The sequence below is a fragment of the Oncorhynchus nerka genome, linkage group LG4 (assembly GCF_034236695.1).
Source record: "Oncorhynchus nerka isolate Pitt River linkage group LG4, Oner_Uvic_2.0, whole genome shotgun sequence".
NCBI lineage: Eukaryota > Metazoa > Chordata > Actinopteri > Salmoniformes > Salmonidae > Oncorhynchus > Oncorhynchus nerka.
Window position 1 is genome coordinate 85,492,316 of NC_088399.1, and position 18,680 is coordinate 85,510,995.

At 42.7% G+C, this 18,680-nt stretch overlaps 1 protein-coding gene across 4 annotated transcripts in view; it reads right to left on the reverse strand.

The window, feature by feature from the left end:
- Positions 1–18,680, reverse strand: part of LOC115123163 (engulfment and cell motility protein 1) — a 234,667-nt gene that overhangs the window by 78,170 nt on the left and 137,817 nt on the right. For all 4 annotated transcript variants that reach the window (XM_065017983.1, XM_065017982.1, XM_065017981.1 and 1 more), the window contains one exon: positions 14,266–14,374. In XM_065017983.1, coding sequence (XP_064874055.1) covers positions 14,266–14,374 — 109 coding nt within the window. The remainder of the gene's footprint in view (positions 1–14,265; positions 14,375–18,680) is intronic.

An 18,680-nucleotide genomic window follows, 5' to 3' on the forward strand; every position in this document is an offset into this window, starting at 1 on the left:
CTTAACACAGCGTGCATCCAACCCGGAAGCCAGCCGCACCAATGCGCCGGAGGAAACACCGTGCACCCGGCCACCTTGGCTAGCGCACACTGCGCCCAGCCCACCACAGGACTCGCTGGCGCGCGATGAGACAAGGACACCCCTACCGACCAAGCCCTCCCTAACCCGGGCGACGCTAGGCCCACGGACCTCCCGGTCGCCGCCGGTTACAACAGAGCCTGGGCGCGAACCCAGGGACTCTGATGGCACAGCTGGCGCTGCAGTACAGCGCCCTTAACCACTGTGCCACCCGGGAGGCCCCCAGATTTTTATTTTTAATACATTTGTAAAGATTTTTAAAAAATTTAAAAAACTAATTCCACTTTTACATTATCGGGTATTGTGTGTAGGCCAGGGACAAAAAACTCAATTTAATCAAATTTAAATTCAGGCTGTAACAACAACATTTTGAAAAAGTCAAGGGGCCTGAATACTTTCTGAAGGTGTTCTTCAGTGATATTGCGACTAACACCTTAGACAAAGAACATTTTAATTTTGATATATTTCAATCAGCAAGGAAATTTGTAGGACTTTTTACGTAGGTAAGGGTAAAGCGACTATGCATAGATGATAAACAGCGAATAGCAGCAGTGTAAAAAAAAACAACAATGAAAAACGGGGTAGCTTTTTGATGAGCTGTTCAGCTTGGGGTTAGAAGCCTTTTGGACCTAGACTTGGCGCTCCGCTCTCAATACACTGGGACAGGGTGGCTGCAGAGCTGCAGTCCTGGAGCTCTCTACTTTGTGATGCATCCTAGAAATAGAATGAATAGAGCAAACACGATTTCCTATTCAATCTAAAAAAAAAAAAACTTAAAAAAAAATGTTCTACTCAATAATTTTCTATCTGAATGTTCTGTAACATCCTCCCTCCCACTATCCCCAACAGTGCACGGACACACCTCAGGTGACATTTGCTGGCATGTTCATAACATGGTTATAACATGTTCATAACATGTTCATAGTCTGAACAACCTGACCTTTCCATCCCCATGCAGAGAAGTCATTTTTTTCTTCACCTTGTATTATTCATACTGTTACTCTCCAACTAGGGTAATGTCTCCTGAATGGTAACTGAATATTTAAATCTAACCAACACAATTCTCCCACGCAGAACAAATAATTGAAGAGATAAAGAATTCAATCTGGGCCATTCTACGCGTGTCAAGCGATATACGTGAGAATATGGCCTGCAAGGGAAGTCAGAAGCTAATGTGAGAACTGATAATGACCTTTGTATTGAGGAGTTACGCTCCAAAGTCTTGATTCTTACAACATAATGAATGGAACAAATACATTACTACATACCACAGTATTACATAAGCAGTAACGCCCAACACATTACTACATACCACAGTATTACATAAGCAGCAATGCACAAACAGAATGGAACAAATACATTATTGCATAACAAAGTGTTACCATAAGCAGTAACACACAAACAGAATGGAACACAGTGATTTGTAAATATACAGTTTAAATCTGACAGACTCAGATATCCTGGGACATTGGTACACTATTTCCCTTCAGTCAGTTCTGTGCGTGCGTGTGTGTATGTATGTGTGTGTGCGTGTGTGTATGTGTGCGTGTGTGTATATGTGCGTGTGTGTATATGTGCGTGTGTATATGTGTGTATATATATGTGTGTGTGCGTGCGTGTGTGTGTGTGTGTGTGTGTGTCTCTCTTCAAGAGGTTAGACTCGAACAGAAATAGACCATATAGCGACATCCTCTAAAGAACAAACGGCCATCAATCTTCTAAACTGTCATCAAGGCAAAGGGTGACTACTATGAAGAATGTCAAATATAAAATAGATTTAGATTTGTTTAACACTTTTTTGGTTACTACATGATTCCATATGTGTTATTTCATAGTTTTGATGTCTTCGCTATTATTCTTCAATGAGTAGGTGTGTCCAAAATCGACTGGTACTGTGTGTGTGCGTGTATACATACATACATACATACATACATACATACATACATACATACATACATACATATAATAGTTGAAGTCGGAAGTTTACATACACTTATGTTGGAGTCATCAAACTTGTTTTTAAACCACTCCACAAATTTCCTATTAACAAACTATAGTTTTGGCAAGTCGGTTAGGACATCTACTTTGTGCATGACAAGTAATTTTTCCAACAATTGTTTACAGACAGATTATTTCACTGTATCACAATTCCAGTGGGTAAGAAGCTAACATACACTAAGTTGACTGTGCCTTTAAATAGCTTGGAAAATTCCAGAAAATTATGTCATGGCTTTAGACGCTTCTGATTGGCTAATTGACATCATTTGAGTCAATTGGAGGTGTACCTGTGGATGTATTTCAAGGTCTACCTTCAATCTCAGTGCCTCTTTGCTTGACATCATGGGAAAATCTAAAGAAATCAACCAAGACCTCAGAAAAAAAATTGCAGACCTCTAAGTCTGGTTCATCCTTGGGAGCAATTTCCAAACGCCTGAAAGTACCATGTTCATCTGTACAAACAATAGTACGCAAGTATAAACACCATGGGACCCCGCAGCCGTCATACCGCTCAGGAAGGAGACGCGTTCTGTCTCCTAGAGATGAGCGAACTTTGGTGCGAAAAGTGCAAATCAATCCCAGAACAACAGCAAAGGACTTTGTAAAGATGCTGGAGGAAACAGGTACAAAAGTATCTATATCCACAGTAAAATGAGTCCAACTAAACTTCTGACTTCAACTGTAATTGCAAAAGGGTTTTCTAATGATCAATTAGTCTTTTAAAATTATAGACTTGGATTAGCTAACACAATGTGCCATTGGAACACAGGAGTGATGGTTGCTGATAATGTGCCTCTGTACACCTATGTAGATATTCCATTTAAAAAAATCTGCCGTTTCCAGCTACAATAGTCATTTACAACATTAACAATGTCTACACTGTATTTCTGATCAATTTTATGTTATTTTAATGGACAAAAAAAAACGCTTTTCTTGAGCCTGCTCTGGGAATGCCAGATGCCACAACCCATCTCCTATCTATCCTCAGCTGTGACTGAGTGGTCGGTGCTCTGGAGGTAAAAGTTGTAATCTCAGAGACTTCTGTTTGATTTCAAGGCCGGCCACGAAGGCTCCAGAACATTGACGCCTGTCTGGACATAGCTAATTAGAACTCAACAGACAGAGCAAACACTAGCCACACAGATATGACCACGGAGGGGAGAGGTGACAGACAGGGAGAGAGAGAGAGAAAGGAGAGGAAGAGGGGGTAGAAAGGGAGAGAGTGTGTGTCTGGGTGTTGGTGTGTGTGCGAGAGAGAGAGGGAGCGAGCATAAATGTATGTGTGAGAGAAGGTAAAAGACAGCGTGTGAGTGTGGGACCTGCAGGCAGAGAGCCTTCCTGACATCTGTCTGAGCCCAGTGAGATTAAAGGGAGAGAGAAACAAGAGGAGGAACACAGAGAGGAGAGTCACCTTGGAGCGAGGGAGGGAACCAGCATGACAAATATACACTGAAAATGTGTCTTCCTCACTCCAATTACCACGCTAGCAGGCCTGGACGTAGGGCTGTGCAATATATCGAATGAATTTGATTCATTCAAATGTATGTTTTTTTCCCGCGATATTCCAAATGCCTGTTTTGCAGAATCAATGTTTTTGGTATTTTTCGTTTTAATGAGTGTTTATGTGGGCTTGTTCTCATGTTGTATTTTTGGTCTCGTCTCGTTCGCTCTTTCTGTGCTGTGCACATTCCCATTTACACCAGAGATCTGTATGTAATGACTAGATGCTCATGTCTCCACTCTAACAATGGGAGTCGTTGTCCCAAAGGAGGGAAGGCAGGCGATAAGCTTAGGTTCAAAATAAGCACATAAATGCATTGTGCTTATTTGACAGATTTTGGCGAGTGAAACCTCTCGCGTCACCTCCCCCTATCATTCACAACAACAAAGATGATTGATCACTTCTTTCTCTCTGACAAACTGTTAACTTGCTATTTGCATTTGAGGTTTGGTCCAACAGAATCTGCCATATGGACACCAACACATTGGGATATTATTTTACTCTAATAGAGGAGTTACCCTGTTTATGTTTCAACTCCTCAAATTTGGAGCAGAGCAGACTAAAACTGATGTACCAATGAACATTCATTCTGGAAAAGGAATGCTCAGTTAGTTGCAAGTGCATAATGGTATCACATATCGCTAGCAACATTTTAGTCAAATAAAGATTGTTATACTAGTTGCTTAGCATAAAGCATAAAACAATCATATAAGGAATTGGCAACTCATTCTCATTCTGAGAAACAAGGTAGAACCACTTGATTTCAACATCTGAACAAAGTAGACAGGCTGACATGCTGTTCAAACAGTTGGAGACGGACATAAAGTTCTGTTCATAACATTAACGGTTTCCTTTTGTTAGCGGAATTCAGAGCTTGTGAAATTATACTTGGATCCATGTTGGCTAAACTTGAAATATAAATATTAGTTGGCTACTCACTAGCATGTGGGCTTGTGCTTGAGAGATTGTTTATGAAACCAGTGTTCATTTTCTATAATGCCTGCTACATTATTAGTGAATGTGCATTATACATGGTTCTGGTTAAATTTGTAACAAAAAGGGTATTTTTATAGTCAGACCTGAAAGCCAGATCAGTGATTATTGTAAAAAGAAAAGCAGGTACAACTATTTTGATAAAATGATTAGTGGGTCTTATGGTTGTGGAAGGAATATATTCAGACTAGATATAATTTCACAAGCTCTGAATTCATTAGATTATTGCTGACTGCTTTAAATGCAGTGTATTTTACCTTTACAACAAAGCTTATTTAGAGAAAACATTAAGAAGACAGATATATATCGTGAATCGCCAATAAGTTTGAAAAAAAAATGCAGATATGAGTTTTAGGCCATATCGCCCAGCCCTACGTGGACGTCACCTTGCGACAAGGGGAGTGTGTGTGTGTGTGTGTGTGTGTGTGTGTGTGTGTGTAGCGGAGAGCAAGGTGTGTGTGTGTGCATTCGTGTGTGTATGTGAGACGCAGCATCAGCAACACCTTTCAGGGCCAGTCAGTGTCAGGGCCAGTCAGTGTCAGGGCCAGTCAGTGTCCACGCTGGCAGGAGGATACTTTTGTCCCAAGTTGCACCCTGTTCCCCATTTATAGTACTTCATTTAGTGCACTATGAAGGAAATGGGGTACCATTGCTCCCTACGGGCCCTGGTCAAAGGAAGTGCACTACAAAGGGACTAGGGTTTAATTTGGGACTCATCCATGGTGAAGAGCTGAGTTTCGATTCCCCTTGTCATCAACAGAAATGTTTTTTAATGCTGCGTTTAATGTGAGAACTCAGTTGAGTAAGATCAGTTGTATTTATTGCCATGTTGGCAATTACATTTGAAAATTGAACTTTAAAACAGCAGGACTTAAATGTTTGAACACAGTTGTGGTCAAGAATGACGATCAGTTATCACACACGTACATGGTTTGATGCAAGGTATAGAGTAGTAACTGTTTAGGACTCTTCAGTAGTGAGTGGAGAAGAGAAAAGTCTACAAGTCGGGTTAAGATGTATTAGATGGCGAGAAGGTGACTGACTGGACAGGGAGAGTTATCAGGGCTGGCAGGTAACCCAGTGTGGTGAAAACAACAGACCAGAGACTGAGACTTACAACAGCTCACACATACCCTAATATACATTTGAAGTTGGAGGTTTACATACACCTTAGCCAACTACATTTAAAATCAATTTTTCACAATTCCTGACATTTAATCCTAGTAAAAAAGTCCCTGTCTTAGATCAGTTAGGATCACCACTTTATTTTAAGAATGTGAAATGTCAGAATAATAGTAGAGAGAATAATTTTTTCCAGCTTTTATTTCTTTCATCACATTCCTGGTGGGTCATACACTCAATTAGTATTTGGTAGCATTGCCTTGAAATGGTTTAACGTTGGTCAAATGTTTTGGGTAGCCTTCCACAAGCTTCCCACAATAAGTTGTGTGAATTTTGGCCCATTCCTCCTGACAGAGCTGGTGTAACTGAGTCAGGTTTGTAGGCCTCCTTGCTTGTACAAATTTTCAATAGGATTGAGGTCAGGGCTTTGAGATCAGGGCTTTGAAATGGCCACTCCAATACCTTGACTTTGTTGTGCTTAAGCCATTTTGCCACAACTTTGGAAGTATGCTTGGGGTCATTGTCCATTTGGAAGACCCATTTGCAACCAAGCTTCAACTTGAGATGTTGCTTCAATATATCCACATAATTTCCCTGTCTCATGATGCGGTCTATTTTATGACGTGCACCAGTCCCTCCTGCAACAAAACACCCCCACAACATGATGCTGCCACCCCCGTGCTTCACAGTTGGGATGGTGTTCTTCGGCTTGCAAGCCTCCCCATTTTTCCTCCAAACATAACGATGGTCATTATGGCCAAACAGTTCTATTTTTGTTTTGTGAGACCAGAGGACATTTCTCCAAAAAGTACGATCTTTGTCCCCATGTGCAGTTGCAAACTGTAGTCTGGCTTTTTTATGGCGGTTTTGGAGCAATGGCTCTTCCTTGCTGAGCAGCCTTTCAGGTTATGTCGATATAGGACTCATTTTACTGTGGATATAGATACTTTTGTACCTGTTTCCTCCAGCATCTTCACAAGGTCCTTTGCTGTTGTTCTGGGATTGATTTGCACTTTTCGCACAAAAAGTATGTTCATCTCTAGGAGACAGAACGCGTCTCCTTCCTGAGCGGTATGGCGGCTGCATGGTCCCATGGTGTTAAAACTTGCGTACTATTATTTGTACAGATGAACATGGTACCTTCAGGCGTTTGGAAATTGCTCCCAAGGATGAACCAGACTTGTGGAGGTCTACAATAAAAAAATTCTGAGGTCTTGGCTGATTTCTTTTGATTTTCCCATGATGTCAAGCAAAGAGGCACTGGATTTGAAGGTAGACCTTGGGTGTGGTAGGTAGCCTAGTGTTTAGAGCGTTGGACATGTAATCAAAAGGTTGCAAGATCGAATCCCCGAGCTGACATGGTAAAAATCTGTCGCTCTGCCCCTGAACAAGGCAGTTAACCCACTGTTCCTAGGCCGTCATTGAAAATAAGAATTTGTTCTTAACTGACTTGCCTAGTTAAATAAAGTTAAAATAAAATAAATTAAAATACATCCACAGGTACACCTCCAATTGACTCAAATCATGTTAAGTAGCCTATCAGAAACTTCTAAAGCCATGACATAATTTTCTGGAATTTTCCAAGCTGTTTAAAGGCACAGTCAACTTAGTGTATGTAAACTTCTGACCCACTGGAATTGTGATAGTGATTTATAAGTGAAATAATCTGTCTGTAAACAATTGTTAGAAAAATGATTTGTTTCATGCACAAAGTAGATGTCCTTACAGACTTGCCAAAACTATAGTTTGGTAACAAGAAATCAGATCAATCTCATGAGAAAAAAAAAAACAGGCAGAGAAATCAGATCATTCTCATGAGAAAAAAAAACAGGCAGAGAAATCAGATCATTCTCACGAGAAAAATCAACATCTATTATTCCACATCTGACAGCCGTGCCTGAATACAGAAAAAATGATTCCTGAACGAAGAAATACACACATCCATTCTAAACCACACAGCCCTGTCCAATTCAGAAATAAGAAGCAGACAAATATAAATCATTCTTATTCCGGTGAATTATTATTTCAAATCGTTCTTCACATCTTTTCATTATGCGACAGCCATCCTCAAATACAGAGGAATAGAGAAATGTAGAGTATGCAAATAAACACACATCTCTTACAGTCTACTACCAACAGCTGTCCCGGACAGAACATAGAAACTCGGATTCCTCTTGTCTCACACACAAAGCCAACACTAGTCTATTTCCTGCTCTGATGAAAAAAAAGACATTGGAGCAACCTCAACATTACAATGCATTTAATCTACATCAAGCATTTTGTCAGAGCTGAGGAATGAGCACACAGTTTTTTCTACTTTATATTCCACTGCATTAGCAGTCGGTGGAAAACAACCCAATGCTTGTGTATGTGCTCGCTGTCTTTTCAAATATCTGCTTGTTTTGAGAACACGGAAGAGCTACTACGCTCATTGTCGATGGGATCCGTCTCAAAAGTGTAAAGTGGTGTTGTCCTCACCGTGTGACCTTACCAGGAATACCCAGGCGCTATAGTTGTGGGCTGTAACTACGACCCCAGAGTTGTTCCTTGGAAAATAACAGTCAGGGAAAACTCTGGTGATAAGGAGTGGATGGGATTAGACCGTGCAGCTTTCACCTGTCAAGTCCCGTTAGAACAGAGCGGATGAAGGAAGTGATGGGGACAAAGTGGGAAGATAAACCTCTTTAGAAAATGTACATCATCCACCCTTTTACTCCTTCCACCCCTTTAGTCTCATCCTCTTCACCCGCTACAACATCCGTAAGAGGATTTACTGGCTAAAACCACAGGATTTAACTAGTCACTTCAAATAGGATCGTTCCTTTAAAAGCTAATGTTCAGATTCTCTGAAGTTCTAGCATCAAACCTATTGATGACCTTCTCAGTGGCAGAATTCATTCTAACCAGGCCTGAATCTCCATTGGCCAGGGTTTCACTCTTTAATCAATTGTAGTAACCGCTTTTCTGTGTACTGGAAGTGATCCCACCAATGATGAAAGTAAGCTATAAAACACTAAGTGAACCCAGTAAGAGGAAATGTAATGTATTGTCTAAACTTTGTGTGCTTTCATCCACACAGCAGCAGTCTATAAACTCAAATACTTTGGTCTCTGATCATTTATTCAACAAATAGCATTTTATTTGGCTAATCATTAAGGAGAGTAGAACAAGCTTCTAAAAGCAACAAACTCCTTCCCTCTTCAACGCCAATTTCTCACTTGGAGGCAAACCAAGAAGACATTCACTCCATCTCTCACTGTTTGTGTGTGTGTCCATACCTCTGGCTGACAATGCTGCTTCACTAAGGAGATGACTGGAGTATCCCCTGTGGCATTTTACTAACAGATTCCAAACACATCACAGCACACCTACAATCAGGTGACTGTGTGTGACTGTGGGACTGTGTGTGTGTGTGTTTATTTAACCTTTATTTATTTATGGATGTGTTACTGCTAATCAGTTTGAGACCCTGCTGAGTTCACAAGCACACAGCAGAGAGGAGCCTCGGAGGGAACAACTGTGACTGGACAACAACCTCACAGGTAACAGCTGATGACATCACTCAATTCCAAACAGTCAGACAAAACTGACATCACATGATTCATACTGGTTTGTGGTCACAAGACTGTGTTAACCCGATGAGCTAAAGCTTAGGCATTACTTTAGAGAGGATTGCATGTTGGCTCAATCGTAAACTACCTTAAAAAGTAAAGTTCTACGCTTCGCTCTACAGAATGATACCAGCATCCAGGAGACAGGTATGGAGAAGGCCATGGTAATTCTGAGACCTGCCCAGTCCTGTCTCTCCTGTCCTCTCCTCTCGGAACCCACAAATACAACCTGTCCTGTGTCTGAAGGAGAGGAAATGCCGTGAATCAATAACCAGGACACTTTTCACTGCCACTACCAGCCGCCAATCTAAATAACGTCATAAATATTACATGGGCCTTTTAAATAGAGAAAGAACGAGAAAGAGAGAGAGACGCGACCCGCCTGACCGCATGCCCGCCCGACCGCCCACCAGACGTTCCATTAACACCAGTTCTAGGGAAACATGCTGGGCTGACAATAAATCTTTAAGATCTGCGGTGGGGTGATGGAGAGGAGAGGGGACCCCTGGAAGGGGACATGAATAATGCACACAGAGCCAAGCAGCAAGGTGACACACACACACACACACACACACACACACACACACACACACACAGCCAGCCAGCCAGCCAGCCAGCCCAAGCTCGCCCAAACAAGCCACATGCATACCCCTTAACTCCCAACCTGCTCACCACACATCTGCATACAAATATATAAATACAAACCACAGAAGTGCCAAAACAATATTTATTTATGGTGGTGACTGTGGCAGTAATTGAACCTCGGGTGAAATGGAAACATTAAAGTGCAATGCACGTTGTCGTTGCCGTCTGGCACCCACCAAAGTTCCCAGGAAGGAAAACAGAGGAAAGGTTCTTTCAAACTGATCTGTTGACTTGAGAATGTTCCAGAATACCCTGCGTCCTTCATACGAGCTCTGACCCAGCAATCTGCTCTGCGGCGGTTGTTGTGGTCGTTGTTGTGGTGCTATTGTCTGAGTGGGGGATATTAAGCCACAGCACCCGATTTAAAATATATGTATATGGGGCTTTGGTGACAAAACGGATGGCACTGTGATAGACCACATCCAATTTATTGAGTAGGGTATTGGAGGCTATTTTGTAAATGACATCGCCGAAGTCGAGGATCGGTAGGATGGTCAGTTTTACATGGGTATGTTTGGCAGCATGAGTGAAGGATGCTTTGTTGCGAAATAGGAAGCCAATTCTAGATTTAACTTTGGATTGGAGATGCTTAATGTGAGTCTGGAAGGAGAGTTTACAGTCTAACCAGACACCTAGGTATTTGTAGTTGTCCACATATTCTAAGTCAGAACCGTCCAGAGTAGTGATGTTGGACGGGCGGACAGGTGCAGGCAGCGATTGGTTGAAGAGCATGCATTTAGTTTAGCACTGCCAGAATCCTGTTGTGTGATTAGCCTGGGTAGATGGAGAACTAAGAAGTCCAAAACCCACCGGAGGTTTATTGGCATTTCACGGCCGCAAACGAAAGTAAATGATCCGAGAAAAAAAAATGGTCACGGTTGGCGCTGAGATTAATTCCTTTTCATGAAGAGAAAGAGCTATGGCTTTGAATGTTTCTTTCTCCTCCACGCTAACACCAGAGTGTTTCATTTTCATTTTCTCTTTTTTGAGAAGGCAGACCATTACTATTAAATGAAAAATTGCCACTGCTTCCCTTTCGGACTTAATTTAATACTGTTTTGGGGTCAGTGGAGGGTTGCGTCTGTCTCTGCCCTCACACTTTTACAGTAAATCATTTAGAGACATCCTAGGCTGCAGTGAGAGCTCAGAATGACTTCATCTAACTACCTCTACCCATCCTGTCCCAACTCCTTTCCTATAATAACCTCCATTTGTGAACATTAAACCTCCCTTTTTCCATTTCCCTCCTAATTTCCATATGTGTGGATGCTCTGTTGAATTATACTGAGTGCAACTCCCAAGTGTCATAATGACACTTCAAAATGCTACGCTTCTGTCTGTTGGTTTGCATTGAGACTGAATAAAGACGTGATGCCAAATTCTATGTCGTCATCTTGTCACTAATAAAATGCTTTGCTGTACACTGAGGGCACAAAACATTATGAACACCTGCTCTTTCCATGACATGGACTGACCAGGTGAATCCAGGTGAAAGCTATGATCCCTTGACGTCACTTGTTAAATACACTTCCATTCAGCGTAGATGAAGGAGAGGAGACAGGTTAAAGATGAAGGGTAGGAGACAGGTTAAAGAAGGGTTTTTAAGCCTAGAGACAATTGAGAAATAGATTGTGTGTGTGTGTGTGTGCCATTCCGAGGGTGAATGGGCAAGACAAAATATTTAAGTGCCTTTGAACGGGGTATAGTAGTAGGTGTCAGGTGCACAGGTTTGTGTCAGGAACTGCAACGCTGCTGGGTCTTTCACACAACTATTTCCTGTGTTTATCAAGAATGGTCCACCACCCAATGGACATCCAGCCAACATGACACAATTGTGGGAAGTGTTTGAGTCAACATGGGCCAGCATCCCTGTGGAACGATTTCAACACCTTGAGTCCATGCCCTGATTAATTGAGGCTGTTCTGAGGGCAAAAGGGGTTGCTCAATATTAGGAAGGTGTTCTTAATGTTTTGTACACTCATTGTATATGCCTGGCTACGAAAGAATATTTAGTGTCACTGTCATCCTGTACCCCTCCCCCCCCACCCTCAGTGTCTTTCTCTGTCTGGAATATGTCGTGTCCCAGGCCTTGACATGGACTGGGGGGGTTCTGGTGGGTTCCACTAATTCCATGCCATTAGTTATTCAGCATCTTTTTTTAGCATTTCGTTACACATATTTAACAATGTTATTGTGGGTGTATGTAACCAATAAAATGTGATTTGATCTAGGACAGCTACCTGCCAGCCCCATATACCATCCATCCGCTTAGTGAAGCCATTATACAGTACAGTAGTCGTCAACATTTAACGCTCGAGGAAGAGAGAATAAGACATCCACAACCATGAGGTTTTTACACACATATAGCATGTCTGAACACAAACAAAAATGTGACCAACATGAACAAAAACATTTAGGACAAAATTATACATTAAATTTATTCAACAATTATAACACCAGGTGTTTGCCAATGACATCAAATATTTTTTGCTTGGGACACATGCCAAGTAGGCAGTAGGCACAAAAATAGGAGAAAGAAAAGCTGTGCGTGTTCCAGACTGTGATAAGAGACAAGCCTGTCAGACACAGACCAGTGGAGCGTACCTCCAGACAGATGGAGAGGAGAGGGGCGGGGGGTTCACCCCTAGGGTGTCACCTAACACACAGGGCCCTCCTCCCCCCTCTGAGCTGTTTCAGCCCCTGATAACACCTCACGCCAGGCTTTGGGCTCGATCTCATTTGAACTTCATCAAATCAGAAAGCTAACTGAATTCAATGTATGGATTTATAAATCATTGATATAAAATCATTTATAAATCATTGAAGATAAATGTCAGTTTTCAACTCATATGATTGAAAATCAACGAATCAATTGAACACTGCCATTGACTTCTTGAAATGACTGACTTGAAATATAATTGACCCCAACCCTGCTGCATAGTCTACTGCATCTGCATGACCCCTTCCATGGCCATCAATATTAATGAGTATAAAGGCCATTAAAGTTAGAGTGCAGAGTTACCACAAACTAACCAGAACCATGCATGAGCGAGCGTCTAGGTCAAAACTGACATGCGATTTTAAAACGGAGAGTCCACAGCTGAATCCCAAAGGAAATCAGAGATAGGATATACGCTTTAAGGTTTGGATTTCAATTCCAGAGGTTTTGGATGACAATGCAGACTCAGGCCCTCTGCTTCACAGATCCTTACCAAGAGGTGGTCTCTTTTTCATAACACAGTATCACTTCTAAAATTGGGATTTTTTAAAATTTTTAGGTAGGCTACATTTACAACCTTTCCATCCCACTAAGATGAAGTTAGCAGATAGGCCTCCTCTTCAACCTTACATGATGTACTAAGGAGTGGATAAGGGGTGTAGAAGTGTAGGGAGTCTTGTGTAGGGAGTCTTTCTTTTTTCTTGACTGGAACATGACCCAGCTTTTTTTCCCCTGCGGGAGTGCGAGTCCCAGGCTGATTCAGTGTATTAGAAGGGGGAATAGGGCTCACTTGAAGTCTACTCACTTCATCAAGAATTGATGAACTCCAGCACAATTACAAAGTATAATGGGTCCCTTTATCTTCACTGCAGGAGACAGAGTTTACTCTTCTAGTCTGACTGAGACGGTAAAATGCTCTGGAGGGTATTTCCATCCATCCCTCTCTCTGTCTGAATAAATATGGCTGGGCTTAATGTGAAAACAGGCTAAGAAGATGCTTTTAACCCTTGTATATCAAAGTACCCTTTCCAACCCAGTCCTCCACTAACAATCAACAGGGTTAGAAGTCAATGGAGAGAGCGAAGTCACACAATCTGCAGTAGTTCAGAGAACATGTGACTGTTGGAGCTACATTTACCAAGCACAAGCCAATCAGATTTGGAGATTTACGAGGAAAAATGTGGCCACAGAGAAACACTCCAGGTACTGTAGTACTTTGTATTGGTTTCCTTGGTGTTTTTTATGTTGTTTGTATTCAGAGGACCATAGAATGTGACTAACCAAGACAAAAAACATTCTGTGCATCAACTCGTTCAAATACTTTCATCACTTCACAGATAATATCTGCTATTCAGCACCCATACAATCCACAGAACGCCATTGTAAGTAAATCAGGGTCGTAGCAAAAACGTTTTCATCGTAGTAACAGAAAACAAACATTTATTATTGGACAACTTCAGGTAAATCCCTCCCGGTTTCGGTCCGTTTGGTTGCCTGTGAATACGACCCTATAAGCACACTATGATCTAATAGCGAGGCAATGATATGACACCAGGCAGGTGTTGAGGGGAGGGTAGTTAATACCAATAAAGACTTACGGAGCTCTCCCACTTTGAGGATTTCACACAGCATCTTGGTCAGCTCGATGCTGCTGCGGCCGAAAGGACACTCGTGCTTGTCCTCACGACTGCTGTTCTCCAGAACAATCTAGAACAAGGAAAGAAAGTCACTCAATCTATCGATCCACCAACGTTTTTGCAAATACTTTTGTCAAGTGTTTAACAGCTACCCAGGCACAGACAGACAGGCACAGACAGACAGGCACAGACAAACATAAAAGACATACAGACATGCACACAGAGACAGACAGATCTCAACAAGGGCCTTCAATGAACTGGAACCGTGTGACCCTTGACCTATTAATCCAGTGAAACCACACACAGAGGTCATAGTTGACAGAGATGGTTCTCATGGAGAGAGTCAGAGCGGGACAGAGGCAGCAGAAGGTCACCAACAGGACAAGGAACTGGGACACAGCTAACTGGATTATCCTATCTCCATGGTACCATCTTAATTCAATCAAAATCAAATCCAATTGTATTTGTCACATGCACCAAAATACAAGAGGTGTAGACTAACAGTGAAATGCTTACCAGCCCTTTCCCAACAATGCAGAGTTAAATAGTAAGAATAATTTGCAAAAAATGTAAAATAGCAACACAATAAAAATAACGAGGCTATATACAAGGAGTACAGGTACCGAGTCAATGTGCTGGAGTACAGGTACCGAGTCAATGTGCTGGGGTACAGGTACCGAGTCAATGTGCTGGGGTACGAGAGAGTTGAGGTGATTGAGATAATATGTACAAGAGACTTGGCAATCAGGATAGTTAATAAACAGAGTAGGAGCAGCATATGTGATGAGTGTGAAAGTGTGTGTGTGTGTGTGTGTGTGTGTGTGTGTGTGTGTGTGTGTGTGTGTGTGTGTAGTGTGTGTAGTGTGTGGCTAGAGTCCAGTGAGTGTGCATAGGGCCGGTGAAAAGAAAAATAGAGAAATACAAAAGGGGTCAATGCAAATAGTCCGGGTAGACATTTGATTAACTGTTCAGTAGTCTTCTGGCTTGGTGGTACAAACTGTTCAGGATTCTTTTGGTCCCAGACCTGCCACTCTAGTACCACTGGCCATGTGGTAGCATCGGAACAGTCTATAATTTGGGTGGCTGGAGACTTTGGCCATTTGTAGGGCTTTCCTCTGACACCTCCTGGTATAGGAGTATATTTTGGCCCTGGTATATATATTTTTTGATTCCAAGATGGCGTAGCAGTCAGACGTCTTTGTCCTCGTCTTGTCCCATGTGTATATCTTTTTATATCTTTTTTTCTTCGCATACATTTAAAAATATATTTTTCTTAACCTCAACTTCAACATACAACATGTAATCCGCCTCACCCAACGTGCTGTGGATCTGCTATTTTCTTTACTTTTGAACCAGAACCCCCAACAGAAGCTAACTACCTACTAGCTAGTAGTGGGCTAGCCACTAATGTTTAGCCCGGACAACTCTTACCAGTCTACATAAGCGACTCAAACCAGAGCAAATCAGATGTATTTTTGTCCACATCTCCGGATTCCTACCGCAAGCTCTGACACACTCCTGGCTAACGTCTCTGTCCCGAAGCAAGAACCAATTACCCTGTAGCTAGCCTTTTATAGGCCCATGTCCCGGCTAGCCGAAGAGGTCCATCAGCCACTCCTTTGGCTACAATACTTATTTTGCCAATTGACCTAGACCCCCGCCGATTCCATCACGACCGGACTACTGACGTAATTCGCCCGAGGGGATTTTTCAACTGGCTCCTCTGTCGCAACGTCCCCTGAAAGCCCATCTGCTAGCCACGGCCCACTAGCTGTCTAGAGCACATCGGACTGTTAGCTGAAGAGGCCCATCGGACAAATTCTTTGGCCAATATACCTATTCTGCCAAATGGCCTTGACCCTTTTACCACACGGAGCCCTGCTGCTCCATCAGGACTAGTCTGCCGACGTAACAGCACGAGGGGGCTACAACAGACATCTTCCCTAGTAACGTCCCTCTAAGGCCCTTCTGCTAGCTTGCTAGCCCCGGCCCGCTAGCTGTCTGAATCGCCATGTCTCCGGCCCGCCGAGCTACTCACTGGACCCCTATGATCACTCGGCTACGCATGCCTCTCCCTTATGTCAATATGCCTTGTCCATTGCTGTTTTGGTTAGTAATTATTGCCTTATTTCACTGTAGAGCCTCTAGCCCTGCTCAATAAGCCTTAGCTAACCCTTTAGTTCCACCTCCCACAATGCGGTGACCTCACCTGGTTTAAATGATGTTTCTAGAGACAATATGTCTCTCATCGTCACTCAATGCATAGGTTTACCTCCACTGTATTCACATCCTACCATACCTTTGTCTGTACATTATGCCTTGAATCTATTCTACCTGCTCCTTTTACTCTCTGTTCCGAACGTACTAGACGACCAGTTCTTAAAGCCTTTAGCCGTACTCTTATCCTACTCCTCCTCTGTTCCTCTGGTGATGTAGAGATTAATCCAGGCCCTGCAGTGCCTAGCTCCACTTCCATTCCCCAGGCGCTCTCATTTGTTGACTACTGTAACCATAAAAGCATTGTTTCATGCATGTTAACATTAGAAGCCTCCTCCCTAAGTTTTTTTCCCCACTGCTTTAGCACACTCTGTCAACCTGGATGTCCTAGCCGTGTCTGAATCCTGGCTTACGAAGACCACCAAAAACCCAGAAATATCCATCCCTAACTATACAATTTTCCGACAAGATAGAACCGCCAAAGGGGGCAGAGTTGCAATCTCCTGCAGAGTTCTGTCTTAATATCCAGGTCTGTGCCCAAACAATTTGAGCTTCTACTTGTACAATTCTACCTTTCCAGAAACAAGTCTCTCACCATTGCCGCTTGCTATAGACCACCTTCTGCCCCCAGCTGTGCCCTGGACACCATATGTGAATTTATTGCCCCCGATCCATCTTCAGAGCTCGTGCTGTTAGGTGACCTAACAGCAGAAATTGTTGCAACCCCAAATTACTAGACTGTTCAACCTCTCTTTCGTATCGTCTGAGATCCCCAAAGATTGGAAAGCTGCTGCGGTCATACCCCTCTTCAAAAAGGGGAGACAATCTAGGCCCAAACTGCTACAGACCTATGTCTATCCTACCCTGCCTATCTAAGGTCTTCGAAAGCCAAGTTAAACAGATCACCGACCATTTCGAATCCCACCTCTCCGCTATGCAATCTGGTTTCAGAGCTGGTCATGGGTGCACCTTAGCCACACTCAAGGTCCTAAACGATATCATAACCGCCATCAATAAGAGACAATACTGTGCAGCTGTATTCATTGACCTGGCCAAGGCTTTCGACTCTGTCAATCACCACATTCTTATCGGCAGACTCAACAGCTTTGGTTTCTCAAATGACTGCCTCGCCTGGTTCACCAATTACTTCTCAGACAGAGTTCAGTGTGTCAAATCAGAGGGCCTGTTGTCCAGACCTTTGGCAGTCTCTATGGGGGTGCCACAGGGTTCAATCCTCGGGCTGATTCTTTTCTCTGTATACATCAATGATGTCGCTTTTGCTGCTGGTGATTCTCTGATCCACCTCTACGCAGACGACACCATTCTGTATACCTCTGGCCGTTCTTTGGACACTGTGTTAACTACTCCAGATGAGCTTCAATGTCATACAACTCTCCTTCCGCGGCCTCCAACTGCTCCTAAATGAAAATAAAACTAAATGCATGCTCTTCAACCGATCGCTGCCCACACCTGCCCACCCGTCCAGCATCACTACTCTGGACGGTTCTGACTTAGAATATGTGGACAACTACAAATACCTAGGTGTCTGGTTAGACTGTAAACTCTCCTTCAAGGCTCACATTAAGCACCTCCAATCCAAAATTAAATCTAGAATTGGCTTCCTATTTCGCAACAAAGCATCAGTCACTCATGCTGCCAAACATAACCTCGGTAAAACTGACTATTTACAGGGCCGTACACACTACCCTCTGTAGCACTACCCTTCGAGATGCCAAGCAGTTGCCATACCAGACGGTGATGCAGCCAGTCAAGATACTCTTGTTGGAGCGAACCATTAAGGAGAGCTGAGCATTAAATAAGTCTAGTTGCCAGGCTGAAGTAGCAAGGACATGCACATTAAGAGAAGATGACACCCAGGCCCTTATGACACCCAGGCTATATTCTATTTTTGAAGGAGTACATCAACCAAGACCATACGTACATTTATGACAGCTGAGTCCCCTCCCTCTATATGAAAATAGCTTCCCTTGACCTTTCTCCATTATTTTATTTTCATACTATGGTCAAAAGGATACAGGAAGAAAGATGGAAGCAAGATGCCTGATGACTAACACATAAAACATAAGCATGCAATGCATACATTATTTTTGGGATGTGAAAGGAGTTCTACCAACATAACCTAACCAAAAGCAGATACG